Genomic DNA, 22,640 nt, shown 5'->3' on the forward strand with positions numbered 1-22,640 from the left:
CCCCTCTCTGAATATCCCATCCTTCCCTGGGGTTCCTTCCTTCCCTTTCCAAGCGTCCGCCCCACTTCACCCCTTTCAGCCTCACTGAGATCCCCCCACCCCCTCTCTGATCCTCCCACTCTCTGAGTCTCTCACTCCCCCCTGCTGTTCCCCACTCTTCCCATGTCCCCAATCCCTCCTATGTCCCCCTGCAGGGGTTCCGCCCTCAGGGGTGTCCATGTCCGTGCAGCCCCCCGGGGCACGGGTGGCCGTTGGGGACCGCCTGGTGCTGAGCTGCACGGTGGCCATGGGGACAGGTCCCCTGTCCTTCTCCTGGCACCGGGGAGGCTTGGGGTCACCTCTAAGCAGAGGACCTGACCTGGAGCTGTGGAACCTTGGGGACAATGACAGTGGCCACTACCAGTGTCGGGTGAGCGATGGGGACAACGTGGCTGAGAGTGTCCCCCTGAATGTCACTGTCCTGGGTGAGTGGGGTCCCCAGACTGAGGTGACACCACCCAAAGCATTCCCATCCCCGCCTCACCAGGTGCCAGCCCTGTCTGTGTCCCCGCAGTGCCCGTGGCCAATGCCACCATCACTCCCGGTCCCCCGGCACTCCAGGTGTGCCCAGGTGACCCTGTGACCCTGCGCTGCTCGGTGCAGGTGGGCTCAGCCCCTGTCACCTTCACCTGGCTGCACAACGGGCACGAGGTGGCCCGGGGTTCCCTCCTGGAGCTTGGGGCCGTCGATGTGGGACATTCGGGCACCTACCAGTGTGTGGCCACCAACCAGCTGGGACAGGATGGGCACCGTGTGTTCCGGGCACTCAGCCCAGAGCTGGCCCTGGAGGTGACACCACAGGGAACCACTGGACACCACTGGAACACAGGTGGGGTCACACGGGGTCATTGGGATTGCAGGAGCCCTGCAGTGACAGGTGACCCTGATGTGTCCCTTCTGTCCCCACCAGTAGCCGCAGGCCTTGGCGGGTCCCTCCTCTTCCTTGTCCTGCTTGTAGGTGGAGCTGTGGGTTGGCAACGATGGAACAACATGGGTGGGTGACAATGGGGACAATCGGGGGCCCTGGGGACAATGGGGGCCATGGAATTGTGGGACTGATGGGGCGGCACCCACAGCCAGTGGCTTAAGCACTCAGAGTCTTTCCCAAAGTACTAAAGGGTTTGTGGGGGTGTTGGAGGCCTTACAGGGATTTTGTGGGTTCATACAATGGTCCTGGCTAGAATTTGGAGGTTGAGCCATTCTACCAGGCTTGACATTCTGGGGGCACAGAGCACTGGGGTGGCTCAGGGGTTCTGGGAGACACCAGGGATGCTCAGGGGTCCTGGGGGAAATTGAGGGTGCAGTGGGGTTTCAGGATTCCTGAAAGGGGTCAGGGCCCTGGGGATCCCACAGTTACCTCTCCCCTCTTTCCTTTGCAGCTGATAAGAAGCAGCAGGAAAGGTGAGTGGGGGGCTCAAATCACACTCTGGCCTTTGACCCCAACCCCCAACACCTCCTGTTCCCTCCCACACATCCCCTTTATTCCCTCAGGGCACCCCCACAGCTCTTGGCCTTTCCAGAGGAGGGGGAGGTGCTGTACACCCACGTCATGTGCACTAAGCAGACAGGGGGTGAGTCTGGGCTGGGACACACGCAGAGGGACACGTCATCTATGAGTGTTCCTCTGCCCAGATGTCACAGTCAGTGTCTCTCACAGTGTCCCCCCGTGTCACCACACTCCAGGATCCCCAGATGACCTATGCGGAGCTGCCAGCAACCCATGGGCGACCACAGGAATGCGGGGACATCTACGGGAATGTGCTGTGACACTTATGGCACTGGGGGCACTGGGGGAACTAGAGATCCCTGCCCCATGTGTTCCCTCCCCCTTGGTTCCCGTGGCTGCCCACTCTGCCCAGGATGCGGCCACGAATGAAAAGTCCCCATATGGGGTTGCCCAGAGCTTCCCATTCCAGTGCTCCCAGTTCCTCCAGGGTCTACCCATTCCTCCCCCATTGCCTTGGGGCACAGGATGTTTGTGCCTCTTATTGGACATAAAACACAGCATCTGAATTAACCCAGGAGAAATAGTGTTCTGTGTGTTTAGATCTGCAGGCTCAGCTTAGACCTAGGAGAGTCCTGGTCAGGTTGTTGAGCAGATTGTTGTTGTCTTTGCAGCAGTTCTGGGGCTATCTCAGTGCCTTGGGGACAGGCACCAAACGATCAATTGCTGCATTTCCGGACTGGTTCCCTCACAGCTGCCCCTGCAGGGGGCTTTCCAGGCAGCCCTGCTCTGAAAACCATTAAAGGGCCTCACAGAGCCACTGCTTGGGTTCACACTGGCTTTTGTGCTTTTTTCAGGGCTGAGCAAACCACAGCCAGGCCTTTTTTGGCCACAGAAAGAATTCCCACCCTTGCAGGAGCTTGAAAGCTGTGAGAATCAAAGCCAAGGGGGCGGGACAGCCTCAGGTCCTGGCTGCCCCTGGGGCTGGCCTGAGCAGGGCTGGCCAATGCCCATCCCTGTGCAGTGGCCATGGTGAGAAGGTCCAGAAAACTTTCCTTGCATCCAAAGAAGCTTCTTGTAGACAGAGCTAGAGGCATCTGAGCCCCAAAATATTTCCAGTTCAGCCACAGTAGTGCAAAATCCCTCAGAGAGCCAGGAGAGCTGTGCTTTTGTGCACAGGGGTGGTTTTGCAGCCCAGGTGACCTTCATGAGCCCTGACCCTAATTACAACAGATCATCGAGGGCCTGCTCCTCCCCTTCATCCTCCCCCTTTCCATCCTCCACCTCCTTCTCCTCCCCCTGTGGCTGCTGTGTCAGGACCAGCAGTGGCCCAGGAAGAGCAGTGGCTCCAAACGTGCTCTGGAGCCCTGAGGAGCCCTGGCAATGTCAACAAGGAGCACCTGCCTTCCTCAACATGCCAGGGGAATTCAACATTCCCAGAGCTGCTGTGCCAGGGCTGAAGGAGGAAAAGGCAGCGAGAGGCTGAGGGTTTTCAGGAATTGTGGTGGAAAGGCACGAGAGGTGCTGCTGTGGGCCTGAGACCTGCCTGGGGTTGGGTGCTGCCTTCCTTGCGTTCCCATCAGGGAGAGCGGTGGCGGGTGTTGTGCAGGGTGTGTGCCTGGGCCGGGACACTGCTGCGCTGCCACTGGGCACCAGGATCCAAGCTGCTGCCTTCGTCTCTTCTGCCTGGGCGCTGCCGGTGCTGGTTCCGGAACCGATTGGTGCAAAGCGTGAGTTTGCCAAAGGAGCGATTTGGGCTCGTCCCTCCCGCCCGAGGCCGCCATGGCCCCTGAGGGGTTGGAGCTGGCACCGGGCGCCCCCTGCTGGCGGGAGTGCTCCCTGCAGCGCCCCCTGCTGGCCGGGAGTGCTCCCTGCAGCGCCCCCTGCTGGGCAGGAGTGCTCCCTGCAGCGCCCCCTGCTGGGCGGGAGTGCTCCCTGCAGCGCCCCCTGCTGGCCGTGGCCATAATTTCACCAAACATGAAGAAACAGCCCTGAGCTGGTTGGAAATTTCTGTTCTTGTGTTGTTTTCTTCTGTTCTGCTTTTTTTTTATAAATTTTCTAGTAATGAACTCTTACTCCTTTTCTTGCACTTTTGCCTGAAAGCCCCATAATTTTCATAGTTATAACAATTGGGGGAGGATGGTCCACTTTCTATTCCAGGAATGTTCCTGCTATCCTTGGCAGACATTTCTATTTTAAGCCATTTCTAACTCCTGTTTTCCAGCATGGATAGGGAAAACACACCAAAAGAAGACAGGGTCAGACACTTGGACTCATGCTTTGACTTTTAATACATCTGGTCACAAAGGGCCCTCTGCCATGGTCGAACTTCTGGTGACTCAGCCACTCAGGAGCTGGGTTTGGCAGAGTGTAACATTGTCCCCAGTGTGCCATGGCTGAAAGACAGACTGACACATGAGGCCCTGTGTCACCAAAAGCAAGGCCTGACCTAGCCCTGTCACACACAGGTCTTCCAAAATGTCTTGAGACATCCAACTTCTCATGTCAATGACATCTCACTTTGTGCCACGGTCTTATCCTGACTGCACAGGAAAAGGGGGAGGCTGCAAAACCCCCCCAGGACATTTGTAATATCATCGTGTTGGGAACATGGCACAGGAGGGGTTTGAGACAAGGGACAAGGGAATCCTGAGCACTGGTTTGTGTTGACAGCCCAAAATTGGAGAATCCCATTCCTAAAGTCCAACAGAACTGAACAAAGAAACACCAGCTCCACCAGTTGAACCAAAAAGCTGCATTCTGGTGCCAACAAGAGGGAAACAAGTCCTATATTCCCCTGTCACTGGGAGGAGAGATGAGGAGCCGTGGATTTACTAGGAGTGCTGAGAGGAGCATTGCAGAGGCACTGGGAGTACAGGGCCACTGAGAGAGAGCATGGGAACCACCAGAATGTACTGGGAGGAATGAAGAGGCACTGGGAGGGGAAATAGGGAGCCCTTGGTTGGTACTGGGAGCGCAATGGGGAGGGAATGGGGAAGAGTTTAAGGGTTCTGGGACTACTAGGATGTGGAATGGGGAGCCATTGCTTGTAGTGGGAGGGAAGTGGCTAAGCCCTTGGGGGTTCAAGGGGCATGGGGGGCTCTGGGTGCCCTGTGCAGGCTCTCATGTGAGCTCCCCTTTTGTGCCCATCTACCCCTGTTTGTTTGGCACCCATGGGAGCAGTGGGTGGCCACATAAGTGTGGCTGCCCATTGGTGGGGTCACCCAGTACCCCCAGTGCTCCCAGTACCCCCAGTGCCCCCAGTGCCCCCAGTGCCCAGCCATGCCCCGAGTGTCACATCACATTCCTGTAGATGTCCCCACATTCCTGTGGTCGCCCATGGGTTGCTGGCAGTTCTGCGTAGGTCACCTGGGGATCCTGGAATGTGGTGGCACGGGGGGACACTGCGAGAGACACTGGCTGTGACATCCGGGTGGGGAGACACTCATGGGTGACATGTCCCTCTGTGTGTGTCCCAGCCCAGACTCACCCCCTGTCTGCTTGGTGCTCACGACGTGGGTGTACAGCACCTCCCCCTCCTCTGGGGGGGCCGGGGGCTGCGGGGGGATCCTGAGAGAATAAAGGGGATGTGTGGGAGGGAATGGGAAGTCTGGGGGGTTGGGGTCAAAGGCCAGAGTGTGGTTTGAGCCCCCCACTCACCTTTCCTGCTGCTTCCTGGCACCTGCAAAGAAAAGAGGGGAGGGGTAACTGTAGGGTCCACAGAGCCCTGACCACTCAGGAATCTTGAAACCTCACTGCACCCTCAATTTCCCCCAGGACCCCTGAGCACTCCTGGTGTTCCCCTGAACCCCTGTAGTGCCACAGTTCTCTGGACCACCCAAGCCCCCCAGAAGCTCAAGCCTGGCAGGGAGAGGGACCATTCAAATTCCTCCAGGATCACTGAAAGGATTCCCCAAATCCATGCAAGGCCTCTAACACCACCCCAAATACTTCCTGATGCTGAGCAAAGGACCTGAGCACTCAGAAGAGTCCAAATGAAGGGCTATGGCTGCTGCCCCATAAACCCAAAATTTCTGCAGTCCCACAGCTCCCCCGGCCTCCTTTGTCCCCATTGTCACCCACCCATGTTTTTCCACCGGTGCCAACCCACAGCTCCACCCACGAGCAAGACCAGGAAGAGGAAGGACCCGCCAAGGCTTGCAGCCACTTCTGGGGACAGAAGGGACACATCAGGGTCACCTATCACTGCAGGACTCCTGCAATCCCAATGACCCCGTGTGACCCCACCTGTGCTCCAGTGGTGTCCAGTGGTTCCCTGTGGTGTCACCTCCAGGGCCAGCTCTGGGCTGAGTGCCCGGAACACGCGGTGCCCGTCCTGTCCCAGCTGGTTGGTGGCCACGCACTGGTAGGTGCCCGAATGTCCCACATCGATGGCCCCAAGCTCCAGGAAGGGACCCCGGGCCACTTTGTGCCCATTGTGCAGCCAGGTGAAGGTGACAGGGGCTGAGCCCGCCTGCACCGAGCAGCGCAGGGTCACGGGGTCACCTGGGCACACCTGGAGTGCCGGGGGACTGGGAGTGATGGTGGCATTGGCCACGGGCACTGCGGGGACAGAGACAGGGCTGAGGCCGGGGGGGAGGGGCTGCTACCTGTTGTGGGTGGACAGGGGAGTCTGCATGGTGGCACCTGGAGACAGAGGGACTCCTTCACCCAGGACAGTGACCCCATGTTACTGGGAGTCATTTTGTGGTGTGGGATACAGCCGTGATATGGATGAGGGATGGAGGATGAGAATGGGGTGAGGGTGAGGCAAGGGTGGGTTGAGGGATGCTGTGTCCAAGGGTGGGGATGGTCGTCACCTGGTGGGGGTCATGGAATGGTGTGGGTGGGATGTGTTGGATGCCATGAGGCACATCAACGGGGGCATCACCCCAATGCCAAGGGTCTCAGTGCTGTGGGAGGGTCACACTCAGTCAGGTGAATGTGACCTGATGTGCAGTGGGGGATGTGACAGTTGGGTTAGGGATGCATGGCTTGGATGTCTGGGGTGGGGACACCTGGAGCCAGATGGTCCCAGTTGCCTTGGTCTGTGACACCCAGTGGTGAGGGCTGTGAGCTGGGCTGGGCTGGGGATGGTGTGAGGGGGTGAGGTGGAATGGGAATATGTGGAATTGGGGATAATGTGGTTGGAGTCACCCTCACCCTGAGGGTCCCACTCACCTAGGAGAGTGACATGCAAAGTGGGGCTCTGGGCCACACTGTCACCATCACTGTGCCAGCAGTGGCAGTGGTGATACAGAGGGGATAGGAGAGCTGGGGTGCTGTGGTGGCTCCCCTTGCCCATCCCCACACTCACTGTGCACCGTGACGCCGAGCCAGGCGCTGCTCTTCCACACGGCCCCTCCCTTGGAGCGCACCTCGCAGCTGTAATTCCCCGAGTGGGAGACCCCCACGGCGGGCACCAGGAGCTGTGGGGACCCCTGCGGGCCCCCCGCCAACTGCCTGTCCCGGTAGAAGCGGTACAGGAGGGCAGCTGGGGGCCGCAGGTGGCTGGGGGTGCTGAGGCAACTGAGATTGAGTGGGGACCCCTCGACGAGCTCGGGGGGACCCTCCAGCATTAGCACCGGGAAGAGCTCTGGGAAGGAGAGGGTGGTGGTGAATTTGTTACCCCTAGTCCCTGGGGAGGGGCTCTGGGGGTCTTGGGGGGGCAGCTGTGGGGCACTCACCGTGCACTGTCACTGGCACCTTCGCCGACTCCTCCCACCCCCACCCCCAGTATTCCACCCAGCCCCTGCAGTGGTAGCGGCCACTGTGGTGCAGCTGCAGAGGGGACAGGGACAGTGTAGTGCCATCGTGGAGGCTCCCCAGTTTCTTCCCATTGCGGTAGAAGGACACCGAGGTGACTGAATTGTTACGCCAGCCCCGGCAGCGCAGTGTCACCATGTCCCCCTCCAGCAACGTCCGCGCCGGCACCTGCAGCACCAGCCAGTCTGGGGGACAGGAGGGGTCTGTCACAGCCGATGTCACCAGGATCCCCCATTGAGTCACACCAGGGGTCCCCAATTCCAGCACGGAGGTCCCCACGCACTGGGATGCTCTGTGATGTCTTCAGAACAGGGGACAGGCTCTGGTCACACCAGGGGGTGACACATGGAGCTGAGTCCAGCCTGAGCCTGCGGGGTCCCTGTTATGTGCCAAACCACCCTCACCATTTAACATCCTCACAGAGGTGCTGAGCCCACTTCTGGGTCTGTAACATGTGTAGGTGCCACTCCCAGTGACAGTGAAGCTGTCGGGTCCCTCCTGCCACCAGTGCTGCTTGTCCTTGTACCAGGTGGTGGCACCGGCGGTCCCCGAGCCCTGGCAGGTCAGTGTCACCCGGTCCCACAGCACCGCCGGTGTCCAGGGGGGCTCCACCAGGAGCTGGGTGCTCTGGGCACCTGTGGGTGACAGGGGACACCAGCCTGCCAGGGCCACCACGGGGCAGGGGACAGCAGGGCAGGGACATGGCATCCCCCGAGGACTCACCAGTGAGGCCGAGGGTCTGGACTGTAAGGGAGAAGGGACAGGACTGGGTGGGGGTGGCCCTGCAGGGACAGAAGTATCTGGGGGACCTGGTGTGGCGTCTGTCCCCAAACTGTCCCCACGGGAGCACTGGTGTAGCACAGAGGTTCTGAGGACAAGAACACCTCACTCACCCTGGGCTGAGGCAGGACATAGGGACACTGTGGACACCCCATGTGCTGTCCCCACAGCCACATCCCCATGGCCCTGTGCCCATGATCCCATTCCCATGGCACCTTTCCCCATGGCCCATCTGCATGGGATGTGGCCCTTGTCCCTGTCCCTGCATCTCTGTCTCTCTGTCCCTGTCCCCACAGCTGCCCTAGCCCCAAGGTACCTTTTGCCACATCCTTGTCTCCACATCTCTATCCCCCTGTTCCTGACGCCACATCCTAATTCCCCTGTTCCTCTCCCCACGATCACCCCATGGCTCTGATCACACTCATGTCCATGCCCATGCCCTGGCTCTGCTGGCCTTGGGGATCTCAGGGGACCCCACAGCCCCCCTGTGCCCCCTCCCCACTGCTCTCTGCCTCACCAGGGCCCATCCCCAGGGTGTCAGGCCCATGCCCGGGGCACTCACCCCACAGGAGCAGTGCCACCTTCCCGGCCATCCCGGTGTCCCCGGCCATGGGCACTGGCTGTCACTCGCTGCTGGGGCCACCCGTCCCCTGGCTGGCGGCTCTTGGGATGAAGGGACAGGAAGCGAGGTCACACCTCGTCCTCATGTGTAGGTGGCCCTTGGTGGGGGCAGGGTGTGGAGAGGATGGGGGCAGGGTGGGGACATGGTGGTACATGGGGGTGATGGTGGGACATGGTGGGGACAGGATGTTGCCAGAATTTGCAGGCTGAGGCGGGGCAAGGAGCCAGGGATGGGTGTCCAGGGGACTGGGGTGCCAGGGCTGGGGGTCCAATGTGTTGGGTGGATTCAGACTGAGGGATGAGAGCCCCAGAACCACGTGGCATCCAGGGATTTTTTTCATGGGTTGGATTCCAGGAATGGGGTTCCATGGGTGTGGGGGTCCTGGGTGAATAATGGTCCCCAAGGGAATAGGGGTCCAAGGGTCTGGAACTACCAGGATGAGGGTCCTTGGGTAAGGAGATCGTGGGGAATGTCAGTCCTTGGATGTGGGTCACAGGGAAGAGGGGACAGAAGGAATGGGGGTCCCCATAGTTGGGTTCCCAGGGGAATGGGGAGTGCCAGGGATGGGCAGTGGCTTGTCAGTCCTGTGGGTCAGAGCTTCTTCCCTTGGTGCTCAGATTTTGGGGTGACTCAGGATCTCACACTGTCCCCCTTAGGTGCTCCTTTCCTGGGGAAGCATCACTTGGGGGTCCTGGGTAATTCTGCTTCTCTGCCCTCCCCCGTCCTTGACTTTTTCCTCTCTTTATTTCTGTTTTACTCGTTTTCCTTACTTTTGTGCCATGCCCCCTCACTCCCAGTTCCTGATTCAAAAATCCTGGGGAGCACCTTGGCAAGGAACAGCATGAGGGAACCCCAGAGAGGGAGAAAAGAGGGTGGGGGGGTCTGCAGGGTGGGGTGGGGAGGCTGTGGGGGATGTGGGTGTTTGGCTGTGCTCCCCCAACACTTTCACTTTCTCTCTCCTGCAGCAGAAGGAAGAGGCTGTTTGTGCTGAGAGTCACAGGGTGGGTTCTGTCCTGGGGGCACATCCAGGGGGTCCTGCCTGAGGGGATCCTGTTCTGGGGGTGACACGTTCTGGGTGGATTTTGTCCCGGTGGTGGCACATCCCAGTGGGGGAGATCCTGTCCTGGGGGATGATGGTTCTGGGCAGGGTCCCTGGACACATTCCCTGAGCAAGTCCCTGCCCAGGGCAGGGCACATCCCGGAGACCCCTGTCCCGGGCAGGGGGCCCTGCCAACCCCCTCTGTCCTCAGTGGGGCACTGTGACCTCTGTGACCTCTGGGGTGCCGTAACTCAGGGTGTGACCCACCCACTCTACACCCCCTCATTGGCTGCCCCCGCCCATCTGGGAGCCTCAATCACCATTTGGGAACCCTCACAGGTGCAGCACCTCGGCCCCATTGCACAGCCCACCAAGATCATTCTGTGGGTGAAAAACCCCAGCAGGGCTGACTGGGGGGAACAGACATGCACTGGTGTCAGTCAGGGAGGGCACAGACACTCAAAAACACCCAAAACACAGCCCTACACTTAAAACCCCTGCAGGGCCTCAGTGCTGGCAACCAGGAGATGGATGAGACCCTCCCCATGAAAAATTTGTGAAGCTCTTGGGGGGCTTCCCCCTCCATTGCTGCTCCAAATCAATCGCACACAAGGTTTCTGTCCTCAGGGGTGGGGACACTTTGGGTTTATTTCATTTGTAGAGAAATCCTGTTCCTGATTTTCCCAATCTCGCTCCTCCCCTGCAGGATCTGAGCTGGTAAGAGCAGCTGGGGAATGGAGCCCCAGGCTGCAAGGAGCTCCCAAACTCCTGCTCCTTGAATCCAGTGGCCATCCAAGTGTGGGCCCAGCCATGGCCCAGCTCCAGTGCCCAGGGATGGGCATTGGTCAGCCCTGCTCTGGCCAGCCCCAGGTGGCAGCCAGGACCTGAGGCTCCCCTGCCCCCTTGGCTTTGATTCTCGCAGCTTTCGAGCTGCTGCAAAGGTGAGAATTCTTTCTGTGGCCAAAAAAGGCCTGGCTATGGTTTGCTCAGCCCTGCAAGAAGCACAAAAGCCAGTGTGAGCCCAAGCAGTGGCTCTGTGAGGGCCTTTGATGGTTTTCAGAGCAGGGCTGGCTGGAAACCCCCCCCTGCAGGGGCAGCTGTGAGGGAACCAGTCCAGAAATGCAGCAATTGATCATTTGGTGCCTGTCCCCAAGGCACTGAGAGAGACCCAGAACTGCTGGAAATCCCACAAGGATCTGCTCAACAACCTGACCAGGACCTTCCTCCTTGAACAAAAAGTGCAGCCCTCTGAAACCTACCAGAAAGAATGATTGGGTTCTGAATGTGGACACCAGTAGAGAGGGAAAAGTGTGGAAATATGGAGCAGGGGTTTCACACGTGGCTCTGGGGCACAGGGGTGTCCCAGCAGGAGCAGGGAGTGCCCAGGCAGGGGAATTCAGGGCAGGGTGCAGTGGATTTACCAGGGAATCAGAGCCTGAGGGACAAACGGGCATTTACACAGTTTGCAGTGGAACCAAATGTACGTGGCATTTCCCATCATAGGGCAAGGTCAACACAGGAATCACCTTAAGTTTGGGCACTCCTGAGGTGCCAGGGTCACACTGGGGACAGTGAGAAAGCTCAGGAACCCCAGGATAGAGGTGCCCAGGATGTGCCAACTCTGGGACAGGAATCCCCAAGGATGTGGCCCCTCCAGAACGAGGAGGCCCCTGGGATAAGACCCAGGTGTCACCAGCCCAGAGGAGCCCTTTTCTCTCAGAGCAGGACCCCTCTGGATGTGTCCCCACAATAGAATCCACGTCCTGGCCTCAGTACAAACAGCCTCTTCCTTCTGCTGCAGGAAAGAGAAAGTGAAAATCTTGGGGGAGCACACCCAGAGATCCTCATCCCCCACAGCGCCCCAGCCACTACCTGCACACCCCAGTCCCCTTTTCCCCTTTCTGGGATGGCCCATGTCTTACCTGCTCAGGTGTTCCCTGGGATGTGTGAGCCAGGAAAAAGCCCAGGGGTGTGTGGGGCAGAGAGGCAGAACCTCTCAGGACAAGTCTGGGTGCCCCCCTGGCCATGAACACCCTGTGGGGGCTGTACTGGGCACTGAATCAGCCAAAATCTGAGACACCCTGTGAAGAAGTTGTGACCTGTGTGCCCACCCAGCCATTGCACATCCCTGTTTCCCCCTGGGAACCAAATCATGATACCCCCGTTCTTTTGATCTCTCCTCCCCTCTCTTAGACAACAGCCCCAGCTCTCCCATTGCCCAGCACCACCATTGCCTTCATCCCATCCCAATGGCTGTTAGTTCCACCACAAACCCCTTCCTGAGGGTCCCTTTTTTCCCCTGACCCCCATGCCCTGGACACCCATCCCTGGCTCCCTGCAACACCTCAGACTCCAAATTCTGGCAAAACTCTGTCCCTACCATATTCCACCATCACCCTCACGTCTCACAAGATCCCCACCCTGCCCCCACCAAGAGCCACCTACACGTGAGGACAAGACGTGACCTCGTTTCCTGTCCCTTCATCCCAAGAGCCGCCCCCCAGGGGACAGGTGGCCCCAACAGCGAGTGACAGCCAGTGCCCATGGCCGGGGACACCGGGATGGCCGGGAAGGTGGCGCTGCTCCTGTGGGGTGAGTGCCCCGGCCACGGGCCTGACGCCCTGGGGATGGGCCCTGGTGAGGCAGAGAGTGGTGGGGAGGGGGCACAGGGGGGCTGTGGGGACTGCTGAGGTCCCCAAGGCCAGCAGAGCCAGGGCATGGGCATGTACTCCAGTGTTATCAGAGTCATGGGGTGGCCGTGGGGACAGAAACAGAGGAACTGGGATGTGAGGATGGAAACAGGGGATCGGGGTGTGGAGACAAGGATGTGGCCAAAGGAACCTTGGGGTTGGGGCAGCTGTTTGGGACAGGGAGACAGGGATGCAGGTACAAGGGTCACATTCTGTGCAGATGGGGCATGGTGACAGGTGCCATGGGAATAGGATCACGGGCACAGGGCCATGGGGATGTCGCTGCGGGTACAGGTGCTTTAGGGCAGGGGGAGGTGACCTGTGCACACATGGGGTGTCCGCAATGTCCCCATGTCCTGTCTCAGCCCAGGGTTACTTCAGTGTTTCTGTCCTCAAAACCTCCATGCTACACCAGTGTTCCCATGGGGACAGTTTGGGGACAGATACCACACCAGGTCCCCCAGGTGCTGCTGTCCCCATGGTGCCAGCCCTACCCAGTCCTGTCCCTTCTCTCTTCCAGCCCAGACCCTCAGCCTCGCTGGTGAGTCCTCGGGGGATGCCATGTCCCTGCCCCACTGTCCCCAGCCCCATGGTGGCCCTGGCAGGCTGGTGTCCCCTGTCACCCGCAGGTGCCCAGAGCACCCAGCTCCTGGTGGAGCCGCCCTGGACACCGGCGGTGCTGTGGGACCGGGTGACACTGACGTGCCAGGCCTCGGGGTCTGCCGGTGCCACCACCTGGTACAAGGATGGGCAGCGCTGGTGGCAGGAGGGACCCGACAGCTTCACTGTCACCGAGAGTGGCACCTACCAGTGTGAAAGACCCAGCAGTGGGCTCAGCCCCCCCCGTGATGGTATCACAAGGTGAGTGGGGATCTGAAATGCTCAGGGTGGCTCCCTGATAGGTCTGGTTGGGTTTCACTCGGTGAATGGATGCACATCCCTCGTGTGCCGAGAGCCTGTCCCCTGCACACAGGGACAGCTGTGTCACGGGGGTGCTCCTGCTGTCTCTGGGACCCTCCCATGCAGTGGATACTGCACCCAGATGTCCCCGGTGCTGTTGCCACCCACTCTGGACCTGTCTCGGGCTCCTCAGTGTGATGTGACTCTCTGCTCCCACAGACTGGCTGGTGCTGCAGGTGCCAGCACGGGCACTGCTGGAGGGGGACACAGTGACACTGCGCTGCCGGGGATGGCAGGACAATCCTGTCACCAGGGTGCGATTTTACAAGGACGACAAGGAGCTGAGGGGGTCCCTCAAAAACACAGAGCTGTCCCTGTTGCCCCTGGAGATGCACAACAGCGGCCGCTACCACTGTGGGGGCTTGGTGCGAGCAGGAGCAAAAGCGTCAGCACCGGTGACAGTGACAGTGCACGGTGAGCACCCCCACAGCTGGAACCCCAATATCCTGACACCCCCAAAGCCACTTCTCAGTGGACTCAGAACCACCGTCCCCACCCCCATCTTCTTCCCAGAGCTCAAGCCTGTCTTGGTGCTGGAGGGTCCCCCCGAGCTTGCCGAGGGGTCCCCCCTCAATCTCAGCTGCCTCAGCACCCCCAGCCTCCTGCGGCCCCCAGCCCCCCTCCTGTACCGTTTCTACCGAGATGGGCAGTTGGTGGGGGGCCCACAGGGGTCCCCGCAGCTCCTGGTGCCCACCGTGGGGGTCTCCCACTCAGGGAATTACAGCTGCGAGGTGCGCTCCAAGGGGGGGACCGTGCGGAAGAGCAGCTCCCGGCTCGGCGTCACGGTGCACAGTGAGTGCAGGGATGGGCACGGGAAGCCCCCACAGCCCTCACAGGTCTCCCATTCCTGCTCAACCCTCTGCGTGCTGCCCTGCCTTCTCAGCTCTCTCTCTGGTTCCCCACATCATCCTTGCTGGTTCCTGCATCCTCCAGCAGATCCCCACAGTTCTTCCTGGGTGTCCCTCTCCCTCTCTGATGTCCCTCCTTTGTCCATGGCCCTTCCATCACTGTCTGGGTCCCCAAAATCTTTCCTGTGCATCCCTTCAACTTTCACCTTGTGTCCCCTCTCTGAATATCCCATCCTTCCCTGGGGTTCCTTCCTTCCCTTTCCAAGCGTCCGCCCCACTTCACCCCTTTCAGCCTCACTGAGATCCCCCCACCCCCTCTCTGATCCTCCCACTCTCTGAGTCTCTCACTCCCACCTGCTGTTCCCCACTCTTCCCATGTCCCCAATCCCTCCTATGTCCCCCTGCAGGGGTTCCGCCCTCAGGGGTGTCCATGTCCGTGCAGCCCCCCGGGGCACGGGTGGCAGTTGGGGACCACCTGGTGCTGAGCTGCACGGTGGCCATGGGGACAGGTCCCCTGTCCTTCTCCCGGCACCAGGGAGGCTTGGGGTCACCTCTAAGCAGAGGACCTGACCTGGAGCTGTGGAACCTTGGGGACAATGACAGCGGCCACTACCAGTGTCGGGTGAGCGATGGGGACAACGTGGCTGAGAGTGTCCCCCTGAATGTCACTGTCCTGGGTGAGTGGGGCCCCCAGACTGAGGTGACACCACCCAAAGCATTCCCATCCCCGCCTCACCAGGTGCCAGCCCTGTCTCTGTCCCTGCAGTGCCCGTGGCCAATGCCACCATCACTCCCGGTCCCCCGGCACTCCAGGTGTGCCCAGGTGACCCCGTGACCCTGTGCTGCTCGGTGCAGGTGGGCTCAGCCCCTGTCACCTTCCCCTGGCTGCACAACAGGCACGAGGTGGCCCGGGGTTCCCTCCTGGAGCTTGGGGCCATCGATGTGGGACATTTGGGCACCTACCAGTGCGTGGCCACCAACCAGCTGGGACAGGACGGGCACCGTGTGTTCCAGGCACTGAGCCCAGAGCTGGCCCTGGAGGTGACACCACAGGGAACCGTTGGACACCACTGGAGCACAGGTGGGGTCACACGAGGTCACCGGGTTGTTCAGGACCCCTGGGGTTCAGGGTGACCCTGCTGTGTCCCCCTGTGTCCCCAACAGTGGCTGTGAATTTCGGCAGGACCCTCCTGTACCTGCTCCTGCTCCTGGCTGTCATCGGGGGCTGTCGCTGGTGGCACTGCCGGGGTGGGTGACAGTGGAGGGCATGGGGGTCCTGGAGTGAGGGAAAGCCCCCAAAGTGGGGGCAGAGATTGGGCAGCACCCAGGGCCCTGGGCTGGGGAAAACTGAGCCCACAGTGACCTCAGCTGGGGGTCCTGAGGGTTGTGGGGGAATTTGGAGGGTCTTGATTGGCTTTCAGGGCATCACTGGGTGTGATTAGAGGAATATTGTGGTTGCACTGGGAGCTCTTGGAGGGTTTGGGGAGCTCTTGGAGGCCATGCATGGATGTTCAGGGATATTTTTGGGATCCTGGGAGAGTTTGGGGGGGTGCCCCTCCTTGCCGGGCTTGGAGTACTGGAACTCAGAGAATTTGGACACCAGAGGCTTTGGGGGCACTGTGGTGATGCAGAAGTTCTGGGGGTTTTAGGGGTTCTTGGAGTCTCCAGGGGGAATCAAGAGTGTGGTGGGAATCAGGACTCCAGTGGGGATTTGGGGATCCCATGGGGGGTTGGAGCCACCAAGTTCCCAGGAAGGGTCAGGGCTCCTGGGGTCCGATGGTCGCCCCCTCCCTTCTCCATGCAGACACCATGGAGCCCCAGGACAAGTGAGTGGGGGGCTTCAGCAATAAGTCCCATTTTCCCCATCCCAGACACCACCCAGACCCCACCTTATCCCCATAGGCCTCCCCAGGAAGAGGGGGCGGTGCTGGACCCTCACGTTATGGGCACTGAGTGGGCAGGGGGTGAGTGTGGGGGGGAGAGGGACACGTCACCCACTGGTGTCAACCCCCCCAGGCACTCCCACCAGGTGTCTCTCACAAGGTTTCTCTCCCAGATGACCCATGTGGACCTGCCAGGGCCCCACGGGTGACAGCAGGACCCCAGTGACATCTACAATGACGTGCTGTGACACTGAGGGCACTGGAGTTCCCTGCCCAAGGGCAACCCCCGTGTGTCCCCCCAGCCACCCCAGATCCAGTTGGTGCCCATCCTGCCTGGGAAGTGGCCACGAATGGGAGGTCCCATGTGGAACTTCCCAGAACTCCCTGTTCCAGTACTCCCAGTGCTCCCAGAACTGCCAGGGGCTCCTAATTCCCTCCCCCAGTGTCATGTGTCACAGAATTCTCATCCCTCTTATTTGACAAAAAACGCAGATTTTGGATTAAACAGGAAGAAATGGTTTCTGTTTGTTCAGCTCTGCCTGTGAAGCTCAGCTCAGAGGAGCATCCTGGTCAGGTTGTTGAGCAGATTGTTGTTGTCTTTGCAGCAGTTCTGGGGCTCTCTCAGTGCCTTGGGGACAGGCACCAAATGATCAATTGCTGCATTTCTGGACTGGTTCCCTCACAGCTGCCCCTGCAGGGGGGGTTTCCAGTCAGCCCTGCTCTGAAAACCACCAAAGGGCCTCACAGAGCCACTGCTTGGGCTCACACTGGCTTTTTGTGCTTCTTGCAGGGCAGAGCAAACCACAGCCAGGCCTTTTTTGGCCACAGAAAAAATTCTCACCTTTGCAGCAGCTCAAAAGCTGCGAGAATCAAAGCCAAGGGGGAGGGGGAAGCCTCAGGTCCTGGCTGCCACCTGGGGCTGGCCAGAGCAGGGCTGGCCAATGCCCATCCCTGTGCAGTGGCCAAGGGGAGAAGCTCCAGAAAACTTTCCCAGCATGGAAAAAAGATTCTTGTGGGCAGAGCTGGAGGTATCTGAGCCCTAAAATATTTCCAGTACTGCCACAGTAGCCCAAAATCCCTCAGAGATCCAACAGAGCTGTGTGTTTGTGCACAGGGGTGGTTCAGCAGCATGGCTGAACTTCAGGAACTCCAGCCCTAATAACAACAGCTAATCAAGGGCCTGATCCTCCCCCTTTCCATCCCTCACCTCCTCTCCTCCCCCCATGGCTGCTGTGTCGGGACCAGCAGTGGCACAGGAAGAGCAGTGGCTCCAAACGTGCTCTGGAGCCCTGAGGAGCCCTGGCAGTGTCAGCAAGGAGCACCTGCTTTCCTCAACATGCCAGGGGAATTCAACATTCCCAGAGCTGCTGTGCCAGGGCTGAAGGAGGAAAAGGCAGTGAGAAGCTGAGGGTTTTCAGGAATTGTGGAGGAAAGGCACAAGAGGTGCTGCTGTGGGCCTGAGACCTGCCTGGGGTTGGATGGTGCCTTCCTTGCGTTGCCATCAGGGAGAGCGGTGGCGGGTGTTGCGCAGGGTGTGTGCCTGTGCCGGGACACTGCTGCGCTGCCAGCGGGCACCAGGATCCTTCGTCTCTTCTGCCCGGGCGCTGCCGGTGCTGGTGCCGGGACCGATTGGTGCAAAGCGTGAGTTTGCCAAAGGAGCGATTTGGGCTCGTCCCTCCCGCCCGAGGCCGCCATGGCCCCTGAGGGGTTGGAGCTGGCACCGGGCGCCCCCTGCTGGGCGGGAGTGCTCCCTGCAGCGCCCCCTGCTGGGCGGGAGTGCTCCCTGCAGCGCCCCCTGCTGGCCGGGAGTGCTCCCGGCAGCGCCCCCTGCTGGGCGGGAGTGCTCCCTGCAGCGCCCCCTGCTGGGCGGGAGTGCTCCTTGCAGCGCCCCCTGCTGGGCGGGAGTGCTCCCTACATCGCCCTTTACTAGCTGTGGCCAGAACTGCACCAAGGATGAACAAACAGCCCTGAGCTGGTTCGATATTTTTTGTCTTGTCTTGGTGTTTGTTCTGTTCTGTTCTATAAATTTCCTAAGAATTACCTGTTGCTCCTTTTCTTAAATTTTTGCCTGGAAGCCCCATAATTGCAACAGTTATAAAAATTTGGAAGGATGGGTTCTCTTTCCATTCCAGGAAGGTTCCTGCTTTCCTTGGCAGATGTTTTTCTCTTAAACCAAGACAGTTTCCAACTCGTGGGTTCCAGCATGAATGGGGCAAATACTCAAAGAGAAGACACGTTCAGACACTTGGCCACCTCATGCTCTGCCTTTAAAGCCCTGGGGCCTTCAAGCCCCCTATTCCAAGGTGGAACTCCTGGTCACTTGGCCACTCCGGAGATGGGTTTGGCAGAGCATCCCACTGTCCTCAGTGTGCCATGGCTGACAGACTGACTGACACACAGGGCCTTGTGTCACCAAAAGCAAGGCCTAAACCAGCCCTGCCAAATTCAGGTGTTCCAAAATGTCTTGAGACATCCAATTTCTCCTGTCCCTAACACCCCACCCTGTGCCATAGCCTGATCCCCACTGCTCTGGCAAAGGAAGAGTCTCTGGAACGCCCCCAGGGCATTTGTGACATCATCGCGTGGAGAATACGGCAGAGGAGGGGTTTGAGACAGGGCAGAAGGGAATCCTGAGCACTGGTTTCTAGTGGCAGCCCAACATTGCAGAATCCCGTTCCTAAAGTTCAACAGAGCTGAACAAAGAAACACCACCATTGCCAGCTGAACCAAAAAGCTGCATTTTGGTGCCAATAAGAAGACAACAAGTCCTGTGTTCCCCAGGCACTGGGAGCAAGATTAGGAGCTGTGGGTGTACTGGGAGTGCTGAGAGGGGCATTGCAGAGTTGCTGGGAGCACAGGGGTATTGGGAGGGAGAATGAAAATCCCATGGATGTACTGGGAGCAATGGAGAGGCACTGGGAGGGGAAATAGGGAGCCCTTGGGGGTACTGGGAGCACAGTAGGGAGGGAATGGGGAAGTGTCTGAGAATTCTGGGAGCACTTGAATATGGAATGGGGAGCCATATATGCAATGGAGGTGAGGAAGCCCTTGGGGGTTTTGGGGGCATGGGGAGCTTTAGTGTCCTTGTGCTGCTTCACCCGTGACCCCCCACTTGTACCCTCCTACCCGTGAATGTTGGGCTCCAATGGGAGCAGTGCGGGAGACACACGTGTGTGACTGCCACATGATGGGGTTACCCCAGTACCCCCAGTGCTCCAAGTGCAACCAGTGCCCCAGTCCCATCCGTGCCCAGAGTGTCACAGCACATTCCCATAGATGTCCCCGCATTCCCGTGATTGCCCATGGGTTGCTGGCAGCTCCGCGTAGGTCACTTGGGGATCCTGGAGTGTGGTGGCACGGGGGGACACTGTGAAGAGACACTGGCTATGGCCTCTGGGCAGGGGGACACTCATGGGTGACATGTCCCTCTGCGTGTGTCCCAGCCCGGACTCACCCCCCGTCTGCTTGGTGCTCACGACGTGGGTGTACAGCACCTCCCCCTCCTCTGGGGGGGCCGGGGGTTGCGGGGGGACCCTGAGGGAATAAATGGGATGTGTGGGTGGGAGTGGGAGGTCCTGGGGGTTGGGGTCAAAAGCCAGAGTTTGGTGTGAGCATCACACTCACCTTTTCTGCTGCTTCCTGTCAGCTGCAAATGAAACAGGGGAGGGGTGACTGTGGGGTCCTCAGGGATCCGAAACCTCTCAGGGATCCTCAAACCCCACTGCACCCTCAATATCCCCCAGCAACCCTGAGCTTCCTTGGTGACTCCAGAACCCCTGAACCACTCCAGTGCTCTGGACTTCCTCAGCCTCCAGAAGCTCAAACCTGGCAGGGAGGGGACCCTCCAAATTCCTCCAGGATCACTGAAAGATTCCCTCAAATGCTTGCAAGGCCAACACCACTCCAAATCCTTCAGGTCCTTGAGCAAAGGTCCTGAGCACTCAGCACAGCCCATGGCAGGGACTGTGGATGCCATACCATTATCCCCACATTTAGGTGATCCCATAGCTCTCCCGGGGCCCCCATTGTCCCCATTGTCACTCACTCATGTTAATCCTCCGGTGCCAGCCCACAGCTCCACCCACGAGCAGGACCAGGAATAGGAGGCACCCGCCAAGGCCTGCAGCCACTGCTGGGGACAAAAGGGACACATCAGGGTCACCTGTCACTGCAGAGGTCCTGCAATCCCAGTGACCCCGTGTGACCTCACCTCTGTTCCAGTGTCCCTGTGGTGTCACAGGCACTGTGGGGACAGAGAAAGGGCTGAAGCCAGGAGGAGGGGCTGGCACACTGTGGCAGGGGATGAGGGAGTCTGCATGGTGGCACCTGGAGACAGAGGGGCTCCTTCACCCAGGACAATGTCCTCGTGGTGCTGGGGGTCATCATGTGGTGTGGTATGATGGCATGTGATGGATGAGGGGTGGAGGATGAGGATGAGGTGAGGGTGGGATGAGGGATGCTGTGTCCAAGGAGGGGGATGGTTGTCACCTGGTGATGGGGTGGATGGAATAGCATGGGTGGGATGTGATGGATGCCATGAGGCATATCAACAGGGGCATCAAACCCAGTGCCAAGGGTCTCAGAGCCCTGGGAGGGTCACGTTCAGCAGGGGGAATATGACCTGATGTGCAGTGGGGGATGTGACAGATGGGTTAGGGACGCATGGCTTGGATGTCCTGAGTGGGGACACCTGGAGCCAGATGGTCCCAGTTGCCCTGGTCTGTGACACCCAGTGGTGGGGGCTCTAAGCTGGGCTGGGCTGGGCTGGGACTGATGGGGGGGAGGAGGTGGAATGGGAATGTGTGGAATCTGGGATGCTGTGGATAGGGTCACCCCCAGCCCAAGGGTCCCACTCACCCAGGACTGTGACGTTCAGTGTGGGGCTCTCGACCACATTGTCCCCATCGCTGACTCGGCACAGGTAGTGGCCACTGTCATTGTACCCAACATGACAAAACTCCAGGCAGGGGCCAGTGCTCAGCGGTGTCCCCAAGCCCCCCCAGTGCCAGGAGAAGGACAGGGCACCTGTTCCCATGGCCACCGTGCAGCTCAGCACCAGGTGGTCCCCAACTGCAACCTGTCCCCCGGGGGGCTGCACTGACAGGGACACCCCCGAGAGCGGGACCCCTGCAGGGGGACACAGGAGGGATTTGGGACATGGGAGGAGTGGGGGACAGCAGGGAGCAGTGAGGGAATCAGGGAGAGGGAGGATCAGAGAGGGGAGGGAGGAACCCAGTGAGGAAGAAGGTGGTTCGGAGGCCGGGGGGGGGGAGACACATGGAAAAGGTTGAAGGGAAGATTATGGCGATGCAGAAAAGGATGGTGGGACCTGTGGACAATGGAGGGACCCCAGCAATGGATGAAGGCAACAGGGAAAGCAATGCAGGGACCCAGGAAGAGAGCTGAGCACGGTGGCACACAGAGGGTTGAGCAGGGATAAGAGGTTTCAGAGGGCTGTGGGGGCTCCCCGTGCCCATCCCCGCACTCACTGCGCACCGTGACGCCGAGCCGGGCGCTGCTCTTCCGCACGGCCCCCCCCTCGGAGCGCACCTCGCAGCTGTAATTCCCCGAGTGGGAGACCCCCACGGCGGGCACCAGGAGCTGCGGGGACCCCTGCGGGCCCCCCACCAACTGCCCGTCCCGGTAGAAGCGGTACAGGATGGGGGCTGGGGGCCGCAGGGGGCTGGGGGTGCTGAGGCAGCTGAGATTGAGGGGGGACCCCTCGGGGAGCTCGGGGGGACCCTCCAGCACCAAGACAGGCTTGAGCTCCGGGAATGACATGGGGGTGGGGACTGTTACTAAGAGTCCACTGAGAAGTGGCTTTGGGGGTGTCAGGATATTGGGGTTCCAGCCGTGGGGGTGCTCACCGTGCACTGTCACTGTCACCGGTGCTGACTGTGACATTCCTGAGTCCAGCCAGCCCCTGCAGCGGTAGCAGCCGCTGTCGTTCAGCTGCAGGGGTGACAGGGACAGCTCGGTGCCCCCTGGGGACTCCATAAGTTCCTTCTCGTCCTTGTAAAATCGCACCCTGGTGATAGGGTTGTCCCACCAGCCCCGGCAGCGCAGTGTCACCGTGTCCCCCTCCAGCAGCGCCCGTGCTGGAACCTGCAGCACCAGCAGCTCTGTGGGACAGGAGGGTCTCGTCACACTGAGGAGCCAGAGATAGGTCCAGAGTGGGTGCCCATGGCACCAGGGAGATCTGGCTAGAGTGTCCATTGCACGGGAGACTCCTTAGGATACCAGGAGCAGTCCTGTGACACAGCTGTATCCACGGCTATCCCACCACACTGGGATGCACTGGGATGCACTAGGATCTCCCTGTGTGCAGGGGACAGGCTCTCACCACATGAGGGGTGTGAGGCCACCCACAGAGTGGAGCCCACCCAGACCTATCTGGGAGCCACCCTGATCATTCCAGATCCCTCCTCACCATTTGACACCACTATGGCTGGGCTGGGACCACTGCCGTGTCTGTCACATTTGTAGGTGCCACTCTCGGTGACAGTGAAGTTATTGTTTGTCGTCTGCCACGAACGCTGCTTGTCCTTGTACCAGGTGGTGGCACCGGC

General features: G+C 59.8%; 1 protein-coding gene and 1 long non-coding RNA gene across 2 annotated transcripts; both read right to left on the reverse strand.

Moving 5' to 3' along the window:
• Positions 1–4,058: 4,058 nt before the first annotated feature.
• On the reverse strand, positions 4,059–21,680 carry LOC306815667 (Fc receptor-like protein 4). The gene is made up of 7 exons (XM_079332232.1): positions 21,561–21,680; positions 20,929–21,198; positions 5,732–6,046; positions 5,567–5,650; positions 5,144–5,165; positions 4,974–5,053; positions 4,059–4,887 (listed from the first exon to the last, which is right to left on the reverse strand). Exons 2-7 carry the CDS (start codon positions 21,104–21,106, stop codon positions 4,778–4,780), a joined length of 789 nt encoding a protein of 262 aa, XP_079188358.1. The 5' UTR covers positions 21,107–21,198; positions 21,561–21,680; the 3' UTR covers positions 4,059–4,777.
• LOC306815670 lies at positions 19,317–20,203 on the reverse strand. Its single transcript, XR_013777436.1, has 4 exons — positions 20,117–20,203; positions 19,696–19,717; positions 19,526–19,605; positions 19,317–19,438 (listed from the first exon to the last, which is right to left on the reverse strand). It is a non-coding gene; the product is annotated as an uncharacterized lncRNA (long non-coding RNA).
• Positions 21,681–22,640: the final 960 nt, after the last annotated feature.

The sequence above is a fragment of the Erithacus rubecula genome (genome assembly GCF_903797595.1).
Source record: "Erithacus rubecula genome assembly, contig: scaffold_180_arrow_ctg1, whole genome shotgun sequence".
Taxonomy (NCBI): Eukaryota; Metazoa; Chordata; class Aves; order Passeriformes; family Muscicapidae; genus Erithacus; species Erithacus rubecula.